Source organism: Phocoena sinus, chromosome 4 (assembly GCF_008692025.1).
Source record: "Phocoena sinus isolate mPhoSin1 chromosome 4, mPhoSin1.pri, whole genome shotgun sequence".
In the NCBI taxonomy this organism is placed as follows: Eukaryota; Metazoa; Chordata; class Mammalia; order Artiodactyla; family Phocoenidae; genus Phocoena; species Phocoena sinus.
The window spans coordinates 74,601,848-74,624,924 of NC_045766.1; the positions used below are offsets into that span (position 1 = coordinate 74,601,848).

Genomic DNA, 23,077 nt, shown 5'->3' on the forward strand with positions numbered 1-23,077 from the left:
TCTTGCAAAACTGAAAATCTGTACCCGTTAAACACTAACTCCACATTCCTTCCCTTCCCCCAGCCCCTGGCAACCACTATTCCACTTTCTATGAATTTGACTGCTGTAGTTACCTCACATAGTGGAATCATACACTATTTGTCCTCTTGTGTCTGGCTTATTTCACCTAGCATAATATCTTCAAAGTTCATCCATGTTGTAGCATGTGTCAGATTTTCCTTCCTTTTTAAGACTATATAATATTCCATTATATGTATATACCACATTTTGTTTACCCATGCATCCCTTGGACACTTGGGTTGCTTCTACCTTTGCTATGAACATGGGTGTACAAACAATACCTCTCTGAGTCCCTGCTTTCAATTCTTTGGGGTATACACCCAGCAGTGGAATTGCTGGATCATATGGTAATTCTATGGTTAATTTTTTGAGGAACCCCATACTGTTTTCCATAGCAATTCACCATTTTACTTTTCCACCAGCAGGGCACAAGGGTTCCAATTTCTTTACATCCTCACTAACACCTGTTATTTTCTATGGTTTGTGAAAAAAAAATAGCCTTCCTGATGGGTATTAAGTGGTTTCTCATTGCCATACTGACCTGCAGTTCCCTCATGATCAGTGATGTTGCCCATCTTTTCATGGGCTTATTGGCCATTTGTATACCTTCTTTGGAGAAATGTGTATTCAGGTCCTTCGTCCATTTTAAAATCTAATTGTTTTTTTTGTTGTTGAACTGTAGGAGTTCTTTATATAACTGCATATTGCCCCTACCAATGGATCTTTAAGTCCCTCCTAAGCCTGACACTTGGGGGGTGGCAAACCCCTAAAGCCGTGACTCTCAGCCCATTAGAATTACCAAGGAACATAAAAAATACTGATGCCCAGGCCCTTGGAGGCTCTGAATTAATTGGTCTGGGGTGGTGTGTGAGGCATCAGTAATTTTGAGTCTCCTCCAGGTGGTTCTAAGATGCACCCAGAATTGATACCACCGCTACAAAATCTTTGTCCCTTGGGAGGTGCTGCCCTCGCCACTTACTGCTGAGAAGGTGAGAGGGGATTAGGAAGGGAATGACTAGGTCCACAGGGCCCAACCCCGGGGAGAAGCTCTACGATGTCAGGGGGGCGTTAAAATAAGAGGAAAGGCAGGCTGCTCTACTTTGTCACACAGTTCCACCAAGAGTGCTGCCACAGACATATCAAGAGGAAACAAGCAACCACTGTCTCCTGAGAAAGCACAGGAGGGAAAGACTGGAGAAAGGGCCTCCGGCCTCCAGGAAGCCCAGCAGGCAGCGTGTGTGGTGCAGGGCAAGGAGGCGGGAGCCCTGGGTCTCCTCCAGCTCTGCCACCAACTACCCCTGTGACTTTGGGGAAGTCACCTTGCTTTCCTGTGCCCGAAGGTGCCCCTACAAGAGAGGAAACTGGCCAGTGCAGTGGTTCTCAACCCTGCTGTCCCTTGGATTCACCTGAGGAGCATTTAAACAACTCTGGCTCACTCCAGAAATTCTGACCCCACTTGTTGTAGGTGGGGTCTGAGCCTTGTCATGTGGTAAAGCTTCCAGGGGATGCTAGGTGGCCAGGGCTGAGAGCCCCGCTCTAGTGGTTCTCCAAGTCCCCTCCTCGTGCTTGTAAGAAGCCATGATGGCGTCTGAGGCAGCTGGAAAGTTCTGTGACACACTCCCTGTGTTTTCTCTGACCTCTAGCTTGCACCCCGCATCCTCAGCTCCATTTTCAATGAACTCTCTGCTAACTCGCCTCCCTCTGCACGACTTACCCTGAATGCCCCCACGTCCCCAGCTGAGCCAGGCCAGGGAGGGATGCACCCAGCCAGACACCAGGGAGGCCAGACCTAGGGCAAGAAGCTTCTGGTCTCCCCTCGTAGCCAAGCCCTTCCTGACGGACCACCCCACACTTGGACATGAGTGACCAGTTAGCTTTTCCCAGCAAATAAATCGCTGTCCTCGCTTTTGTCTCTGGAGATGGGAGTTTTTAGTCATTTTGCTGAATAATCTATGGAAGTGATATAAAAACTGTAACTTGTCATGACACCTAGGATGTACTGAGTGTCAGGCACTGCTCTAAGTGTTTTGTATATCTTATTTCATTTCAGGTGCTCAATTCTAACCTCTTTGTGCCCACGTTTTCCCCACGGTCAGACTTCAAACAGAACCGTACTCCCGAGACCCCCTGCTTTTCCTTGCCTGGTCCCGCGAGATCCTCTAGGGGCTACTTCAGAGGGCTGAGAGCTGCACCTACAATTACAGATGCCACACAACTTCCCGCCACAGAGAAAAGGCGGAGAAGCGGGTGGCGGCTGAGCCGATAGAGGGGAGCACAGGTGCGTGTGGAGGGAGGAGAATCAGGTTTTAGTTGCCATTCTCCGGATGGAACCCCCGCCCCGCCCCCCGCGAGGCCCTTGCAGCACCAGAGCCAGGCAGCACCAGTGATGCAACCTGCTAGAGCCACCTCGTGGAGGAGAGGAGGAGGTCAGGCTTTTGAGATGGACCCGATGGAATTCCAGCAAGGAAAACATTTCACAAGGTAATTAGTCCATAGCATCAACAGGTCTCCGTGGCGACCCTTGTCGCTTCCTCCCAACAGAACCAGGTCCCTCCCTCTTCCCAGCCCATAAACACCTAGCGCAGGTCTGCATGGAAACCCTGATGCAGGTTATCTGACCAGTGACAAAAAGAAGCTCAGAACTAAGAGAACTCTGGGTCTGTCCCTCTCTGGGCCTGTTTCTTCCATGTAAAACAAGTGACTTCAAGGCCGCTGCCAGCCTGGACTTCAGAAGTCAGTGGCTGTCATACTCGAGTGCATCAGAATTCCCTGGGGACTTGTTAAGACACAGACCGCAGCCCCCCCCCCCCCCCCGCCGCCACCCCCGCCCCCTGCGTTTCTGGCCCAGAATGTCTGGAGTGGGTTCTGAGAATTGGCATTTCTAAAAGTTCCCAGGGGATGCTGATCCTGCCAGTCCAGAGACACCCCTCACACTGGAGAATCACTGTTTTCAGTGGTTCAGTCTGCCCGACTTGAGAAAAAGCGAATAAACAAGCATGTGGAAGGAACACAGAGCTTACATAAAACAGAAGCCAAGGCTCCAGTAATCTGTCAAAGGCACATAAATGAGTGTCTCAGGCCCTGGCAGGGCTGAGGGGAAGGTCAAACCTGACGCGGTTGTGCCGTGCGTTCCCTTGCAGTTTGCTCAGTCCTTTGTGAAGCATAAGCAGCTGGGTAGGGGTGAGGGGGCCGGGGAGCCTGCAGTAGCTGTGGAGGGGGGGGGGGGTCAGAGGAGAAAGGAGGAGTCTAGGCTTTGGGCCATGGGTAGAAGAGGACTTTTCTGGAGGTTGGGTGATACAATGGGAGAGTTAGAAGAGACCTTAGGGGTCATCTAAGTCAACCTTCATTTTTAAGATGAAACTGACTCAGAAAGGTTAAATGACTTTTCCAAAGTCACATGGCCATTTCATAGCTCTTTCCCTTTAAGCTCGCAACCCACTTTCTTCACAAGTGGGTCCCAGAGAAATCCCACAAGGTCAGAACGGGTTCCTGAGACAAGTGAGTGCTATGATGCTCTTGTAACAAGCAGGCCACGTCCCCAGCACCCTCTGGTCCACATCCCTCCCCACCCCACCCCACCCCCGCCCCTACCTTTCACCAAGGGGAAGAAGCAGTCCATCTCCACGCTGCTTCGGGAGTGGGAGATGCACAGGGCGCTGCTGGGGACCAGGCCCTCCTGTGGGGGACTCCGTTCTGTGGTGCGGACCAGACACCAGCCCGGCCGTTCGCTCGGCCGCTCCAGCAGTTCCACTGTCTGTCCCACCTGGATGCTCAGCTCGCTGCTGTGGCCTGCGTTGAAGTCCTGGAGGACCACAGTCAGCTCACAGCCGCCAGAGAGCTTGGGGGTGGGGTGGGGGTAGAGTAAAACATGAAGGCGTGGGGGGAGGAGATGAAGGGGGAAGGTGCAAAGTGTGCGTGAGAACAGAGGAGAGGGGGAAGGAAAATAGAAAAGACGGGATTCAGGGTGCAGAGAAGGCAGAAGATGGGAAAGGGAGTTGGGAACAGAAAAGGAAACAAGAAAAAAACAAGAAATTAGCACAGTGCCATTCAATTACTCAGCTGTTCTCCCTGCGGCAACAGTCTAGAGCCTGCCCAGAATGGGGCTTTGCTTCTAATTCCTTCTTGTTCCAGTGGAGTTCTTTTCATTATTCCTTTACCAAGCTTCCAGCTAACTGTGTCCTCCAACCCCTTCCCCAGTAGTCCCTTTACTTCTTCCAAGGGCTCCGCCCCGTGCCCCACGCCTCCCTGCATATATTGGGAATAATGGAAGAGAAGACCTCCCTTCCTTCTCACCCCTGCAACCCTCCCCATCCCTACCCCAAGCTGGAGCCATCAGCATAAACAGGAGGCACTAGTGACATAAAAAAGAATGAGCCCTCAACTCAAAGGCAGAAGAAGAAGACTGTTTATCTGGAAGGGGAATAGAATTGTTTTACACTGGTTCAGCCACCCGGGACCAGGAGGAAGAGTGGGAAGATGGGCAGGGACGAAGGGGCACATCTTCCTTAGGAACCGTCCTTAGTGCTCCAGCTTGTCCTCCCTCCAGGCCTGGCACTGCTCCTGGGGCAGAGTCGATAAAACTGGGCAGAGAGACCCCGAGATAGGAACACCCTCTACTAGCTGAACACTCAGGCTTTCACTCTTACCACGAGAAACCATTAGTTATTCATTTGTCTTCCAGAACTCAGCATAAAGCCTCCCTCTTGGAAGAGCTGCTGCACTTAGGGGCAGGGTGACAAGGAGGGAAGGGGAAGAAAGGGAGGCCCAGGGGCCTGGATTGGCAGCCTGTTCCTAAGGTTTGGGGGAAAGCCCCCTACCACCTCCAGTAACTCGCTTTCAGTCTGCACATCTCTGATCTAAGCCCTCAGGGCCTGCGCTGTCTGCAGCAGCAGCCACAGTAATGCACTAGTCCAGATATGCTGGGTAGTTATTTGACTCGTGTTCAGGGAGGCTTCTGCTGAATATCAAGCACAGTGTAAGTAAGCACAGTGAGTAGGGAATCAACAAGCTCCGCATTCAGGACTGTGAGAATTTTCTATTAAAGGAAGCTGAATGTTACAGGGGGCTTGAAAAGGTTAACATGACGTGTCAGACTGACGGCTGCAATATGTATCATCACCGACCATAAAGCACGGAGCCCACTCTAAACACATTTCTACGGATGGGCACGGTACTGCCGTTGGGCTTACATCAAGAAGAGAAACTTTAGGACAGAAGGTGGGAGATGGAAGGACACAGAAGAAGAAATAAACATGGTTCTGGTTCATTTTTTTTTCCGTTTAACTTTCCTGGTCCCATTAAGTGCACAGACCCCACTACCCCACTCTCCTGGTGCTATCTTCCCTGAAGTGTCATTTAGAGAAGGGTGTCATGGGATGGGACTACCTCAAGTCTGAAGGGTGCTTTTACAGTGTGTAAAGTACCTTCACATACATTATCCGCTCCATCTCTACCTCTCGTATCAAGAAATTTAAGCTCAGAAATGTCCAGATCAGTGGTTGGAACATTGAGTGTTCATAACAATCGCACTCAATGGGAGGTTATTGAAAATGCAGACACTCTAGCTGGGCCCTCCCTTGCCCCGGCCCCCAATTACAGATTATGATTCAGGAGGCCTGGGTTAGGGTCCAGAAATGCATATTTTTAACAAGGAACCTCCCCTCCCCCTGAAACTCACGATTCTGAAAAGGGGGGGTCCTTGGGATACTGTTTGAGAAACACTGCTAGATGGTTTCCCACAGTCACCCAGCAAGGCTTGAACCCAGACCTCGACTACAAATCCCATGTTCCTTAAACCACACACCACAGGGCAAATTACATATTTTCAGGTATGTTTGTGGTTGGAGAGGGTGGGAGCCATGTGGAGAGAAGAAGACATCAGTGGCTTGAGCTACTGAGCCTCTCAGTTTGCTTTAGGAGACCTCCATCAGGTCTCTTAAGCTTTTTGGATTGCAATTCTGTTCTTTTTTTTGGCTGTGTTGGGTCTTCGTTGCTGTGCGTGGGCTTTCTCTAGTTGCGGCAAATGGGGGCTACTCTTCGTTGTAGTACGCGGGCTTCTCATTGAGATGGCTTCTCTTGTTGCGGAGCACAGGCTCTTGGCGCGTGGGCTTCAGAAGTTGTGGGGTTTTTTTTGGCTCTAGAGTGCAGACTCAGTAGTTGTGGCACAGGGGCTTATTTGCTCCGTGGCATGTGGGATCTTCCCGGGCCAGGGCTCGAACCCGTGTCCCCTGCATTGGCAGGCGGATTCTTAACCACTGCGCCACCAGGGAAGCCCTGGATTGCAATTCTTGATGCGTCTACACTACATATGAAAAACTGTATCACTGAAACACAAATTGCACTCTGATATTCTGTTTAACTTTTTTCTCAATTGCTGGTGGCATCCCACTAAGTTGATTCTGCTTTCTACGAATGAACGAATCTGTAGGGTGCTAGGCTAGATGACCACGAAATTTCCTTAACTCTGAGAAGCTCTGTTGCTGAGCTGTTATGCCTCCGTGGAGGTCTCCTCTGTGCCACCCTCAGGTACTCAGGTTCTTTCCCGGGGCCAAAGGTGCACAGGGCCCGAGATGTAACCTGCAGCCTTTTCAGGGCCGGATGTGGCCCTCCGCACACTGCGGAGGCAAAGCAGAGAGGGCCTGAGGTTCTGGCTGCAAAGAGCTCGGCGGGTTCCCAGACACAAGGTTCCCCGCCCCCTGGGGCAAGGTACAGCCAGACCCAGCCATGGGCAGGTAGGGGGCCAGGGTTGGTTGGGGTAGGAGAGCATAGAGCCAGGCTGTGTGCTTGTACAATTCAAAGATCCAGGTCCTGGAGAGAAGCCTGGAAACACCACGAGGTGCTGCTGTCAGGCTGCCCCATCCAGAGACACAGGAGGAAGTGGAAGGTGACGGATGGGCATTTCTGTGGTGCTCAAGCTCTAGATACAGCCAAACCCATTATGAGTCAAATAAAGGGTGGATGTCCTGGTTCCTCACCTCAAGGGCTTGGTCATAGAGATTACTACTCGGGGTTCCCACCCAGTGGCAATAAGGGAATTCCAAAGAGTGGCAGTCGAGGGGATTAGGAGAAATGGATGAGGCAATGGTCAGGCATGGCTGCCCCCCGAACAATCCCTTATCCTCTCCCCAGAGCAACGGGGAAGTTTTAGGGTACACGGGGGACTTGGGCTTCACACTTGAGAAACACTGCTTCAGAGAGCCCACAATAGAAACAGTACTGGGAAGTTCTAAGAGTCCCTGCTGCTAGGGGACGGGTCAAGGGCAGAGGGGCCAAGAGATCTTTGAGGAATCTTGGCACACTTGAGGCTTTTCCTAGCAATCCTCAAAGTAATTCATTCAGACTTCGCGCTTTACGTCTTCTGAACTGCGATGCGTCCCACCACCTACTGAACGTTAATTACACAGAATGTGCCCCTCATTAACCAATAAACCCAAATCCCTCACAAATCCTGAACTAGCAGTTGCATAGAAAAGTACACGTGTTTCTTTCTTCCTTCTGTCCGATTCTGGCGTGTGTCTCACAGAGCCCCAGGACCATTATTTTCTCTCCTTCCTCTTCCCATTTTCAAAGGACCAGTGGGTGTGTCCCCACCCTCACGGCTTCTCATGGCCTTTGTAGTGAGTGGCACCTTCAGAAGTTCCCACCTCCCTCCCTGAGCTAAATCTCTGGTCCCAGGAATTTAAATAGGTTTATCCAAACAGCCTGTTGTAGAAAATGCTGCAAAGAACATTTCTTGCTTTCACCGAATTCTTTTCTTCTCCATAGCCATTTAAGAACTGTTTTCATGTCCTCCTTTGCAAATCTTTACGTTTTAATTGTATGTTTCTCGGCATATTCATTTTCTAATTTTCCCTTTTAGGCCTGCGGATTATTTTTCACATCTGGCTTCATTTTCAACACTCCCTTGGCAGAGATGTGACCCCTTTTGTGCTTTCCCAACGAAAAAAGCTGCCGTATATTACCTGTCTCTCAGCTGTTCCCCTGTTGACTAACCACGGAGACATGGATGGAGCTGGAAAACCACTGCCCATTTACCCTCTTTGCCTCCCTGCTGGGCCTGTCTTTTGGCCACTGGACCCCTCCCTGTAGAGCCTTTCACAGCTGAGGCAGCACGGAAGCCCCTCCATCTTAACACTTTCTCTCTCTGTCTGGCAATGGCTATCCCTCCCACATACTGACTTAAAGACGTGTTAATTGCTTGAATAGCTGCTTCCTCCTGCTTTCCCCTAACCAGCCTCCACTCCTACCTCTCTGATGCATCTTTCCTCCCCTCCCCTTGCCCCACCCTCCCATTTCATGGCTCTAAACTTCGACCACTGTCATAACTTCCTCAGTACCCCTGGCCCCTCTTCCCTGCTTTAACTACCTGCTCTCCACCCTGCTGCCAGCCATCTGTCCGCAAATCCTGTGTTATCTCGGCCTCACACCCTTCTTCACCTGCAGGCTTCACTCTGAAATGACTCCATGTAGATCTGTCATCAGGCAACTTCCTGACTTTCCCGGCACTTCAGATGCCCTGCTCTCCACTGAGCTGAGTTACGTTCGTCCTCAAAGAAGACAAAGCTACTACTATCAGGTCCTCTCTCTATTTCTCAAGAGAAGAGCAAGCCTTGTGGTGTAGACCCTTTTTACCGACTGAAATGTAAGCACTTGACTTTTCTCTCCATTAGCAGAGTCGCTGATTTCTCTAAGATGACCCCTCAGTAGCCTATTTTCTGTCTTTTCACGATGTACGTTGGGTCTTTTCTATAAGCTCGTTGGTTACGCTCTCAATGAACAACATTCCCATTTGATGGGTGTCCTTAGCCCCATCTCTCACCACCACGGAGGTCAGAGGTGACTCGGGCACCAGGAAGGGCTATCATGCCCTGTTCAAAACTCCGAGGCCGCATCGTGGTTTTGGATGGATACTTAACTTCCAAACATTGATCCTATTCCAGATTCTAAGACCAAACTTATTCCTGCTAGAGGAATGTTGGGAGCCTTGACCTTATAGCACAGACTCAGCACGGGGTCAGGTATGTTGGAGTCTTCTCTGATTGTACCCCAGTTTCTTGTAATCTCCCATCTTTCTCCCTTCACAGTGACCGCCCAGCCCCCAGTGAGTCCCAGTCTGGCCTTGGCATGAGTCTTTGGGTGAGGCCTGCTGACCTCTTTGATGCTAATTGCCACTTGGATCTCCTCCCATTGCCCCTGAGTCATCATCTGATTCTTTCGCTTCCTTTCCCAGTCTCCCTCCTTTCTGGGTCCAGCCTTTCTTGGTGGAGCCTGTTCCCCTCTTGCCCAGTCCCTGGGTGACATCGTCCTCCACCCACTGCGAGGCTTCCCAGAGGGCAGCTTAAGGAGCACCTGTCCCTCAAGTTCCTCCCACTCCTCAGTGACAGCCGTGTGGCCCTCTTTCCAGCGTGCACAGTGCTATATGCCAGAGGAGACTTCATAACCACCCCTGGTTCTTGCTCATATTCGCCAGAAACTGTTGCTTTCACGTAGGTCCATTTTTGCTCGGTTACTATTTGGAGATTAACTGAACCTCCTTCTTGTATAAACAGTGTGAGCTAGATCACCCCTGTGAGCTTCCCCGTGGTACAGAGGAAGAACGTGATCACTCCCTGCGGGGTTTCCAGTGACATTCAGAAACACAGGACTGTACCCCTCCCCACTCTTGTCATTCCAGGCCCTCAGCTTCTGTGTGCTCTGGTAACCTGATTCTCCCAAGGCAGTACAGCCTAGTGGTAAGGCACATACTCTGGAGCCCCCCGCCAGCTGTGTGACCAGGGGCAAGTTATTTAACCTCTTGGTCTCAGTTTGCTCATCTGTAGCATGGGGATAAATCACAGTACCTAGTTCATAGGTTGCTATGAGGATTAAATGAGATAACACCTTTACAGTATCAAATGAGATAATACTTTAAAATACTTTTAAAGCACTTAGGACGGTGCCTTGAGCAGAGTTAGCTCTCTAAATGTTTAAAAATAAATTCCAGAGGTATTAATTAATTATTTAAATTTGAAGGGAAAGTTAGGAGTAGAGAAGAAATGGAAAAAATTTGATGGTACATTTGCCTGGAAACAGACTGTACCAGATGTATATATGTATTAATTATGTCATAAATTATTATGTAAATGAATCTTTTTTTCCCCTTTCAAAAATCTTAATGGAGTCTTGCCCTAACCCTGGCCAACTAGAAGAACTGACCCTATCTGTCTAGGGAAGGTGACACGGACACCTTTAAGCGTTCCCCAAGTCAGCACGTGCTTTTCCTATTAAAAATAAGGGAATGGTGGGACCCCAGACCCCTTTACGGAAAATGAGGATTCACCACTTCCTGTTCATTCTGCACTGCTTTCCATGAACCTTCCATCTGAAGAAGCTCTCCTTTCCCATGATCTAACTGGGCACAGTACCTGCCACCTGACTCTACTGCTACCTGTGATCATCAGCTCCTGACACAGCCTCGCCAAGCACTAGGATCTGATGCTCCAACAGATAGGGAATCACGCTCAGGAGTGCCCGTCAGGTAAGTCAGACTTCCTCTCCTGGCTGCCTGGGCTCCGACTCCCACATCTAATTCTTCCGCGACGCTTAGGCAGTGCCAGGCATAGAGTTCTGTGAACTAACGTCTACATGTGAATGGCAACGCAGGAGGCCAGGGCTGGCCCGGAAAAATGTGAGGTTGGAAGGTGTCTACTTGCTGCGGTTGAAAGGACACAAAGAAGGCCTGCTAACTCCTGTTCAAAACTGTCGTTGTCTCCCCCAACACCCCCTGTGCCTGCTGCCAATACCTGGAATCCCACCATCAGAGATTAATCTCATTTCATTAAGTAATGTCCCTTTCCACAAAACGCCTCAAAGCAGAGTGTGTTTATGACTCCCTTCCAAGTAAAATGATGAGAAGCAGTATATGGGTAGCAGGCTGCAGTACGCATATGGCTTTAAGCACGAAGATGTTCATAACAGCATTTTTTAATGAGAAAAACTTCACAACTACAACATTGAAAAGCCCCTAAAACTAGAATATAAAAATCTAACAGGAAGGAAATGGTTACGTTATTATGATACATCCACTAGGTGAATGCTTAATTGTGCAGCTTTGTAATAGCTTACAAATTGCTTATCACATACAAAGTAAAAAAGAAAAAAGGACGGGAGGTAAAGTTGCTTATACGACTATGTAAAGAACATCAACAACTTAACAACGCTAGTCGTAGGAAACTAATGAGAAGGAAATTCATCAAAATGTTAAGTTTTGGTTGGGACCTTCAAGATGGCGGAAGAGTAAGATGTGGAGATCACCCTCCTCCCCACAAATACATCAGAAATACATCTACATGTGGAACAACTCCTACAGAACACCTACTGGACGCTGGCAGAAGACCTCAGACTTCCCAAGAGGCAAGAAACTCCCCACGTACCTGGGTAGGGCAAAAGAAAAAAGAAAAAACAGAGACAAAAGGATAGGGACGGGACCTGCACCTCTGGGAGGGAGCTGTGAAGGAGGAAAGGTTTCCACACACTAGGAAGCCCCTTCGCGGGTGGAGACTGCGGGTGGCGGAAGCTTTGGGGCCGTGGAGGAGACCGCAGCCACAGGGTGCAGAGGGCAAAGCGGAGAGATGCCCGCACAGATGAACGGTGCTGACCAGCACTCACTAGCCCGAGAGGCTTGTCTGCTCACCTGCTGGGGCGGGCAGGACTGGGAGCTGAGGCTTGGGCTTCGGGGGTCAGATCCCAGGGAGAGGACTGGGGTTGGCCGTGTGAACACAGCCTGAAGGGGTTAGTGCGCCACAGCTAGCTGGGAGGGAGGCCAGGAAAAAGTCTGGACCTGCCGAAGAGGCAAGAGTCCATTGTTTCGGGGTGCGCAAGGAGAGGGGATTCAGAGCACTGCCTAAACGAGCTCCAGAGACGGGCGCGAGCCGCGGCTATCAGTGCGGACCCCAGAGACGGGCATGAGACACTAAGGCTGCTGCTGCCGCCACCAAGAAGCCTGTGTGCAAGCACAGGTCACTATCCACACCTGTCCTGCCAGGAGCCTGTGCAGCCCGCCTCTGCCAGGGTCCCGTGATCCAGGGACAACTTCCACGGGAGAATGCATGGCACGCCTCAGGCTGGTGCAATGTCATGCTGGGCTCTGCCGCCGCAGGCTCCCCCCACATCCGTACCCCTCCCTCCCCCTGGCCTGAGTGAGCCAGAGCCCCCGAATCAGCTGCTCCTTTAACCCCGTCCTGTATGAGTGAAGAACAGATGCCCTCCAGCGACCTACACGCAGAGGCAGGGCCAAATCCAAAGCTGAACCCCGGGAGCTGTGCGAACAAAGAAGAGAAAGGGAAATTTCTCTCAGCAGCCTCAGAAGCAGCGGATTAAATCTCCACAGTTAACCTGATGTACCCCGCATCTGTGGAATACCTGAATAGACAACGAACCATCCCAAATTGAGGAGGTGGACTTTGGGAGCAATGATATGTATGTATTTTTCCTTTTTCTCTTTTTGTGAGTGTGTATGTGTATGCTTCTCTGTGAGATTTTGTCTGTATAGCTTTTTTTTACCATTTGTCCTAGGGTTCTGTCTGTCTGTATTTTTGTTTTTTGTTTTGTTTTCTTTTTTGTGTTTTTGGTTTGGTTGCTCTCTTCTTTCTTTCTCTTTTTTATTTTTAATACTTATTTTTTATTTTAATAACTTTATTTTCTTCCTTCCTTTCTTCCTTCCTTCCTCCCTCCCTCTCCCTCCCTCTCTCTCTCTCTCTCTCTCTCTCTCTCTCTCTCTCTCTCTCTCTCTCTCTCTCTCTTTCTTTCTTTCTTTCTTTTTTTCTTTCTTTCTCCCTTTTCTTCTGAGCCATGTGGCTGACAGGGTCCTGGTGCTCTGGCTGGGTGTTAGGCCTGTGCCTCTGAGGTGTGAGAGCCAAGTTCAGGACACTGGTCCACCAGAGACCTCCTGGATCCACATAATATCAAACAGTGAAAGTTCTCCCAGAGATCTCCATCTCAACGCTAATACCCAGCTCCACTCGACAACCAGCAAGCTACAGTGCTGGACACCTTCTGCCAAACAACTAGCAAGACAGGAAAGCAACCCCACCCATTAGCAGAGAGGCTGCCTAAAATCATAAAAAAAGTCACAGACACCTCAAAACACACCACCAGACGTGGTCCTGCCCACCAGAAAGACAAGATCCAGCCTCATCCACCAGAGCACAGGCACTAGTCCCCTCCACCAGGAAGCCTACACAACCCACTGAACCAACCTTAGCCACTGGGGACAGACACCAAAAACAACAGGAACTACTAGCCTGCAGCCTGCAAAAAGGAGACCCCAAACACAGTAACTTAAGCAAAATGAGAAGACAAACACACAGCAGATGAAGGAGCAAGGTAAAAACCCACCAGACCAAACAAATGAAGAGGAAATAGGTAGTCTACTTGAAAAAGAATTCAGAGCAATGATAGTAAAAATGATCCCAAATCTTGGAAATAGAATGGAGAAAATACAAGAAACATTTAACAAGGACCTAGAAGAACTAAAGAGCAAACAAACAGTGATGAACAACACAATAAGTGAAACTAAAAATTCTCTAGAAGGAATCAATAGCAGAATAACTGAGGCGGAAGAACAGATAAGTGACCTGGAAGATAAAATAGTGGAAATAACTACTGCAGAGCAGAATAAAGAAAAAAGAATGAAAAGAACTGAGGACAGTCTCAGAGACGTCTGGGACAACATTAAACGCACCAACATTCGAATTATAGGGGTCCCAGAAGAAGAAGAGAAAAAGAAAGGGACTGAGAAAATATTTGAAGAGATTATAGCTGAAAACTTCCCTAACATGGGAAAGGAAACAGTTAATCAACTCCAGGAAGCTCAGAGTCCCATACAGGATAAATCCAAGGAGAAACACACCGAGACACATATTAATCAAACTATCAAAAATTAAATAAAAGAAAAAGTACTAAAAGCAGCAAGGGAAAAACAACAAATAACATACAAGGGAATCCCCATAAGGTTAACAGCTGATCTTCCAGAAGAAACTCTGCAAGTCAGAAGGGAGTGGCAGGACATATTTAAAGTGATGAAAGGGAAAAACCTACAACCAAGATAACTCTACCCAGCAAGGATCTCATTCACAATCGATGGAGAAATTAAAACATTTACAGACAAGCAAAAGCTAAGAGAATTCAGAACCACCAAACCAGCTTTACAAGAAATGCTAAAGGAACTTCTCTAGGCAGGAAACATAAAAGAAGGAAAAGACCTACAATAAAAAACCCAAAACAATTAAGAAAATGGTAATAGGAACATACATATTGATAATTACCTTAAATGTAAATGGATTAAATGCTCCAACCAAAAGACATAGACTGGCTGAATGGATATAAAAACAAGACCCATATATATGCTGTCTACAAGAGACCCACTTCAGACCTAGGGACACATACAGACTGAAAGTGAGGGGATGGAAAAAGATATTCCATGCAAATGGAAATTAAAAGAAAACTGGAGTAGCAATTCTCATATCAGACAAAATAGACTTTAAAATAAAGACTATTACAAGAGACAAAGAAGGACACTACATAATGATCAAGGGATCAATCCAAGAAGAAGATATTTCAATTGTAAATATTTATGCAACCAACATAGGAGCACCTCAGTACATAAGGCAAATGCTAACAGCCATGAAAGGGGAAATCTACAGTAACACAATCATAGTAGGGGACTTTAACACCCCACTTTCACCAATGGACAGATCATATAAAATGAAAATAAATAAGGAAACACAAGCTTTAAATGATATATTAAACAAGATGGACTTAATTGATATTTATAGGACATTCCATCCAAAAACAACAGAATACACTTTCTTCTCAAGTGCTCATAGAACATTCTCCAGGATAGATCATATCTTGGGTCACAAATCAAGCCTTGGTAAATTTAAGAAAACTGAAATCATATCAAGTATCTTTTCCAACCACAACACTATGAGACTAGATATCAATTACCAGAAAAAAAACTGTAAAAAATACAAACACATGGAGGCTAAACAATATACTACTAAATAACCAAGCGATCATGGAAGAAATCAAAAAATACTTAGAAACAAATGACAATGAAAACACGATGACCCAAAACCTATGGGATGCAGCAAAAGCAGTTCTAAGAGGGAAGTTTATAGCAATACAATCCTACCTCAAGAAATAAGAAACATCTCAAATAAACAACCTAACCTTACACCTAAAGCAATTAGAGAAAGAAGAACAAAAACCCCCCAAAGTTAGCAGAAGGAAAGAAATCATAAAGATCAGATCAGAAATAAATGAAAAAGAAGTGAAGGAAACGATAGCAAAGGTCAATAAAACTAAAAGCTGGTTCTTTGAGAAGATAAATAAAACAGATAAACCATTAGCCAGACTCATCAAGAAGAATAGGGAGAAGACTCTAATCAATAGAATTAGAAATGAAAAAGGAGAAGTAACACTGACACTGCAGAAATACAAAGGATCATGAGAGATTACGACAAGCAACTATACGCCAATAAAATGGACAAGCTGGAAGAAATGGACAAATTCTTAGAAAAGCACAACCTTCTGAGACTGAACCAGGAAGAAATAGAAAATATAAACAGAGCAATCACAAGCACTGAAATTGAGACTGTGATTAAAAATCTTCCAACAAACAAAAGCTCAGGACCAGATGGCTTCACAGGAGAATTCTATCAAACATTTAGAGAAGAGTTAACACCTAGCCTTCTCAAACTCTTCCAAAATATAGTAGAGGGAGGAACACTCCCAAACTCATTCTACGAGGCCACCATCACCCTGATACCAAAACCAGATAAAGACGTCACAAAGAAAGAAAACTACAGACCAATATCACTGATGAACATAGGTGCAAAAATCCTCAACAAAATACTGGCAAACAGAATCCAACAGCACATTAAAAGGATCATACACCATGATCAAGTGGGGTTTATCGCAGGAATGCAAGGATTCTTCAATATATGCAAATAAATCAAGGTGATACACCATATTAACAAATTGAAGGATAAAAACCATATGATCATCTCAATAGATGCAGAAAAAGCTTTTGACAAAATTCAACATCCACTTATGATAAAAACTCTCCAGAAAGTGGGCATAGAGGGAACATAGTTTTGGAAGTTTTAGCCACAGCAATCAGAGAAGAAAAAGAAATAAAAGGAAACCAAGTCGGAAAAGAAGAAGTAAAGCTGTCACTGTTTGCAGATGACATGATACTATACATAGAGAATCCTAAAGATGCCACCGGAAAACTACTAGAGCTAATCAATGAATTTGGTAAAGTAGCAGGATACAAAATTAATGCACAGAAATCTCTGGCATTCGTATACACTAATGATGAAAAATCTGAAAGAGAAATTAAGGAAACACTCCCATTTACCATTGCAACAAAAAGAGTAAAATACCTAGAAATAAACCTACCTAAGGAGACAAAAGATCTGTATGCAGAAAACTATAGGACACTGATGAAAGAAATTAAAGATGATACCAACAGATGGAGAGATATACCATGTTCTTGGATTGGAAGAATCAGTATTGTGAAAATGACTATAGTACCCAAAGCAATCTACAGATTCAATGCAATCCCTATCAAATTACCAGTGGCAATTTTTACAGAACTAGAACAAAAAGTCTTAAAATTTCTATGGAGACACAAAAGACCCCAAATAGCCAAAGCAGTCCTGAGGGAAAAAAACAGAGCTGGAGGAATCAGACTCCCTGACTTCGGACTATACTACAAAGCTACAGTAATCAAGACAATATGGTACTGGCACAAAAACAGAAATATAGATCAATGGAACAGGACAGAAAGCCCAGAGATAAACCTATGCACCTATGGTCAACTAATCTATGACAAAGGAGGCAAGGATATACAATGGAGAAAAGACAGCCTCTTCAAGAAGTGGTGCTGGGAAAATCGGACAGCTACATGTAAAAGAATGAAATTAGAACATACCTTAACACCATACGCTAAAATAAACTCAAATGGATTAAAGACCTAAATGTAAGGCCAGACACTATAAAACTCTTAGAGGAAAATATATTCAGAACACTGAATGATATAAATCACAGCAAGATCCTTTTTGACCTACCTCCTAGAGAAATGGAAATAAAAACAAAAATAAACAAATGGGACCTAATGAAACTTAAAAGCTTTTGCACAGCAAAGGAAACCATAAACAAGATGAAAAGACAACCCTCAGAATGGGAAAAAATATTTGCAAACGAATCAACTGACAAAGGATTAATCTCCAAAATTTACAAGCCGCTCATGGAGCTCAATATCAAAAAAACAAACAACCCAATCCAAAAATGGGCAGAAGACCTAAATAGACATTTCTCCAAAGAAGATATAGATTGCCAACAAACACATGAAAGAATGCTCAACATCACTAATCATTAGAGAAATGCAAATCAAAACTACAATGAGGTATCATCTCACACCAGTCAGAATGGCCATCTTCAAAAAATCTACAAACAATAAATGCTGGAGAGGGTGTGGAGAAAAGGGAACCCTCTTGCACTGTTGGTGGGAACGTAAATTGATACAGCCACTATGGAGAACAATATGCAGGTTCCTTAAAAAACTAAAAATAGAACTACCATACGACCCAGCAATCCCACTTATTGGGCATATACCCTGAGAAAACCATAATTCAAAAAGAGTCATACACCACAATGTTCATTGCAGCGCTATTTACAAGAGCCAGGACATGGAAGCAACCTAAGTGTCCACTGACAGATGAATGGATAAAGAAGATGTGGCACATATATACAATAGAATATTACTCGGCCATAAAAAGAAACGAAACTGAGTTATTTGTAGTGAGGTGGATGGACCTAGAATCTGTCATACAGAGTGAAGTAAGTCAGAAAGAGAAAAACAAATACTGTATGCTAACACATATATGGAATCTAAACGAAAAGAGAAATGGGTATGAAGAACCTAGGGGCAAGACAGGAATAAAGACCCAGATGTAGAGAATGGACTTGAGGACATGGGGAGGGGAAAGGGTGAGCTGGGATGAAGTGAGAGAGTGGCAAGGACTTATATATACTACCGAATGTAAGATAGATAGCTAGTGGGAAGCAGCCATATAGCACAGGGAGATCAGCTCGGTGCTTTGTGACCACCTAGAGGAATGGGATAGGGAGGTGGGAGGGAGGAGATATGGGGATATATGTATATGTATAGCTGAGTCACTTTGTTATAGAGCAGAAACTAATGTACCATTGTGAAGCAATTATACTCCAATAAAGATGTTAAAAAAATAAATTAAAAAAAAAGATTGGCTTTGTTGGATGGGGAACTCTCTGTAATTTTCCCCTCCTTTCTAATTTCCAGTATTACCCAATATTTCCTACCCAGAAGTTACTTTATAATGAAAGTAACAAAAACAACAATAACAACCTGTAAGACAAGTTAACAGCGTAACGGGAGAAAAACAAAACAAAACAAATATTCCAAGGAGGTAGAATACTTTTCAGGGAAAAAAGGGATCATGGATGGATGGATAGTTCCCAGTTTTGCTCCAGGACCACCACATGAGCTTTGGGAAAGTGGAAAGTTGCTGCTGATGCCTCAGTGCAGGGCTTCAAAATGTGTCCCTGTAAACCTTTGTCTCTGTACTCCTGTGAAAACCAGATGACCTCTCCTGAAACCAAGTCCCTTTACTGGAGTTTAGTGCTCTGTTTTTATCTTGAGTTAAAATTTTGAGACAGAGGTGTGAAGTCATGTCTGGGCATTGAGGAAGTCATGTCTGGGCCTCAGGAAGTGAAACACCAGGCAGCATGGAGGGTAGGAGTACAGGTGGGACTAAAGAGGGAAGATGGATTGAAAGTCTGGAAAGTCTGGAAAGGGAGCAGACCTAGTCCCCCTTCTACCCAATGTGCTGTGGAGCTCTGGGCCATCGTCAACGTGCACGTCCACAGCCCACGGAACCGCCAGGTCCAAATGAGTCTGCAGCTGATGAGTTGCTTTATCTTCGTTCGCTGGAGCTGGGGCTGCAGCTGAGGAGCTGTTTGGTTTAGTTGTTTCCCATGGTGCTGAGATGGAGGGCAGAACCACAGAGGGGCACAGACGGGGCCTGTTGTCAGTGTCAGTCTCATGAACTGCACAGTAATTAACAGTGGGAAGCATGCAGGGGCAGGATTCGGGAGGCCTTGGTGCTAGTGTGACATTGGGAAAATCCCTTCCCTGATTTTCAGCTGAATTTCCTCGTTCTTAAGATGAGGAGATTGGACTTCAGGGCCCCTTGCTTTCTACGAATGGAGCAGTTTCTACATTTACTCTTTAACACACAGCCCTATTTAATTTTCTTGAGCGCCTATCATTACTGCGTTGTCCTGTTCGTTAACTTATTGGTTGTTACATCACACATCAGAATGTAAGATTCAGGAAGGGGTGCAAGATCCAGGAGCATTCTCTGTCTTGCCTACGGTTGCATCTCCTGAGTCTAGAGGGATGCCTGGTACACGGGAGCTGATCAATAAATACCTCTTGAATGCACGAGTGAATAAACGTAGCTGAGATGTCTAGTTACAACGCCTGAGAGGTCTCTCTCATTGGCTACCCACCTATTCCTGTCACTGTCTTCCAACCCCACAGTTTATGTTCTGGGACCCTTTTCAAAAAAATTATCTTGCCCTTTAATTATTTGGCCATATCTCCACTAATTCCTAAAGCTGACAAAAACAACATAAGGGGAGAAGTTATAAATCCAGAAGCACAAAGAAATGGGAGGTAATAGTAGATAAGAGAAGTCAACATTTTTTTAAAATAACAGAACATAACGGCCAGAGTGGCATCTGACTCGGTATGATGGAGACAGTGAGATGCCAGTTCCCTCCAATTAGCCCTGCATGACAATCCTCAGGAAGCCTCAGGAAGTGAAACACCAGGCAGCATGGAGGGTAGGAGTACAGGTGGGACTAAAGAGGGAAGATGGATTGAAAGTCTGGAAAGTCTGGAAAGGGAGCAGACCTAGTCTCCCTTCTACCCAATGTACACTTTCCTGAAAAACTGAAATCCACTGAACATCTACATACAGACTAAGACTAGGAGATGACCACATTCGTGTCCCTCTTGGCTCCCAGGATACTGGCAGTCAAATATAAACATTTTAGGCAGATTTGAGGCTCTTTCATGGGAGAAACCAAAAAGATGTATAGAAACTCAAATACTGACAGTTGGAGATCCCTCCCCCCAAAGCTGGAGTGCTCTGCCAGATGACCAACAGTGAAGCCTTCCAGTCACCAAGCTTCTTCCATTACAAAGAATATCTGGTCAGCTTTCTTGGTGCCTTAAGATTCAGCAAGGATCACCAGACTTTTCAGAAAAGTCTCTCTGACAGAGACCAAACTAGGCAAACAAAGAGGACCGGGAAGTCGGAGGGAACAAAATGCAGGCAGGACAATAAAACTTCAACAACACTATAATATCCTCACAGAGATAAGAGAGGATATTCTATCCATGAAAAAAGAACAAGCTGCTACAGAAAGGGGAAAACTTACAGGATGAGCAAGAGCTCTTAGAAACTAAAAATATGGTTGAAAGGAAACATTTCACACACGGGTTGGAGATCTAGTCAGATTTTCCAGAAAGCAGAATAAGAACACCAATAGAGGGAAATAAGGGAAAATATAAGAAAAGTAGAGAATCAATCTAACAAGCTTTAGATAGAATGGAAAAGAATAAATTGTAAAGAAAAACTCCCAGGACTGAAAGGCATGAATTGCTAAATTGATACAATGTTCTAAGTGCTTGCTGTAATCAATTTAAAAAAGACCCACTCTAAAGTACAGCACTGGAAGGTAATGGCAGTAAAAAGGGCGTTCTAAAAGCTTTCAGAGAGGAAGAAAAAAAAGTCAGGTAAAACCCAACAAATCAAGAATCATAATGACAGCAGATTGCAGCAACATTAAACATAAAAGAAAATGGAGCAATTTCCTCAAAATTCTGAGTGAGAATTATTTCTGACCTAGAATTCTATGCCCAAACCATCAGCAAGACAAGGGTATACTAAAAGCATTTTCAGACTTTAAAGACTCAAAAGTTTGCCTCAACAAGCATTCAGTGAGTATTCTGATTCCCATTTGTTGTTTTCCCAATTTTCCTTTCATTCTCTTTATTTTCTGTTTCTCTTAAAGTGATACACCTTTGATATACACAAAATAAAATGAATTCCTTCATTCCCTTTAAAAAAAAATGAATTAATAGGTAGACAGATTGAGAAATGCCTGAACCACAAAATGGTTTTTGATTTTAGCAAAGCGTTCACCCAAGACTTACGTGATAACCTTTTAGCCAAAACAACGAAATGTGGGCTGAGATGATGATGGAACTGTTATGTGGATTCATGGCCTATTAGAGGTGAAAGGAATCTGGGGGTTCACCTGATCCAATCCTCCCATTTTACAATTGAGAAAAATAAATCCCCCAAAGAGAAAGGGACTTATCTAAGGAAGATAGTGTCTGGAAGACAGTGGATACTCAATAAACATTTGTTGCTTGAATGAGTGCATTAGTAAGTAAATGAGTTAAATCAGAGATTATTCAACCCTTTTAACTCATACATGGAAAAACTGAGGATCTCAGACTAGTTGGTCGCAGGGCCAAGACCAGACTCAGGTTTTCAAATTTAGGCTCAGTACACTTTTCACTAAACTTTGCTGGATTAATGATTGCATCGCTCTAGGAGGATACACAAGGCTCTAAGTCCATGCTCCTACCTAACGCATTGATATATGGAAGCGATGTCACTGTGGGAGGATGGCTTTCAAATCCACGCCGCAGAGGACACAGAGCTGGGAGAGGCCGCTAGGATTACAGATCACAGGAGCCCAGGGCCTTCGTGGGCTTCTCGCTGGCCTCCTACTCAAGGCAGGGCCCTTTTGAAGATATCCTGCTGTCTGCTTTATGACACTGTTTCCTGCTGGTGGAGAGCTGTGGTTTTAAGAACATTTTCCTTGCATTTGTAATTTCCATCCACGATTCTCAGTCTGCCTTCTAGGGTAGTATAGAAGAAATCTTTCTTCCACAGAGCTTCACATAGGTAAGACTAGATCAAGGATTTCTTAAGTCTTCTTTTTTCCAAACATTCCTTCCAATGGCTCTAGAATGTGTGGTTTCCAATATTTTCTTCATATTCTTCTGGATAAACTTCAGTATGTCACTGACCCTCCTAACAGGGGGCCCCTAGAACTGAACCCAACCCCTTAGGTGGAGTCTTCAGCACAGACTAAGGCATGTGCTCACTTCCCAGGAGTAGCTGCTATACTTCTATCTATGTGGTCTGAGAGTCTCTTAGTTAAGTCAAGCTGTTGGCATCTACTAAGCAGTATCTACTGCAAAGCCCAATCTGACTCACAGAGTCTTCTCAGGCCCGCTCCTTCCCTTTCTTTACTTGGGGGCTCTGAGGCTTTTAACTCAGAGAATTTTCTTTTTATCTTCATTAAATGAGATTTTCTAGCAAAGGCCATAGTGTTCTTGACTCTCTCATCTGTCACAGTGGTGATTCTTCCAATTTTGTGTCATCTGTAAACGTGAAATTTATGCTTCACTGTGTTCACCCAAGTGAGAGATAAAAATGGAGAAAAAGATAGGAACAAGGACAGAGCACAAAGATACTACACTGTAGGCTCCTAACAGATGACCAGATCCACCCAGAGGAGGAACTAGACTTGCTCCTGGGCACAGTAACTTCCCCCACCAAGGGCGGAAGTTACGGGGCTTCAGATTTGGCTTAACGTTTATTCATTTGTTCATTCACCATGAATTTATCAAATGCTGGTTAGAGCTCTCCAGCAAGGAGGAGGGAAATGCAAATGGATACAGAATTCCGTAGGTCTGCTCATTATCTCTGTCCTCCCCACCCAGGCTTCAGAACCATCTAGGCTAGGCACAAGCTGTCAGTAGAGATGGGGCCGGGGTGGGGCGGGTTAACAGCTATGTAAAGAACTTAGGCCTCTGCAACACTGACCCTTAGTCTGGAGA

The 23,077-nt window shown here is 45.6% G+C and overlaps 1 protein-coding gene across 1 annotated transcript in view; it reads right to left on the minus strand.

Moving 5' to 3' along the window:
* Window positions 1–23,077, minus strand: part of LOC116752734 (kalirin) — a 531,375-nt gene that overhangs the window by 11,967 nt on the left and 496,331 nt on the right. Inside the window, exon 34 of the mRNA XM_032629477.1 lies at window positions 3,652–3,898. Within this exon, the coding sequence (XP_032485368.1) occupies window positions 3,652–3,898 (247 nt within the window). The remainder of the gene's footprint in view (window positions 1–3,651; window positions 3,899–23,077) is intronic.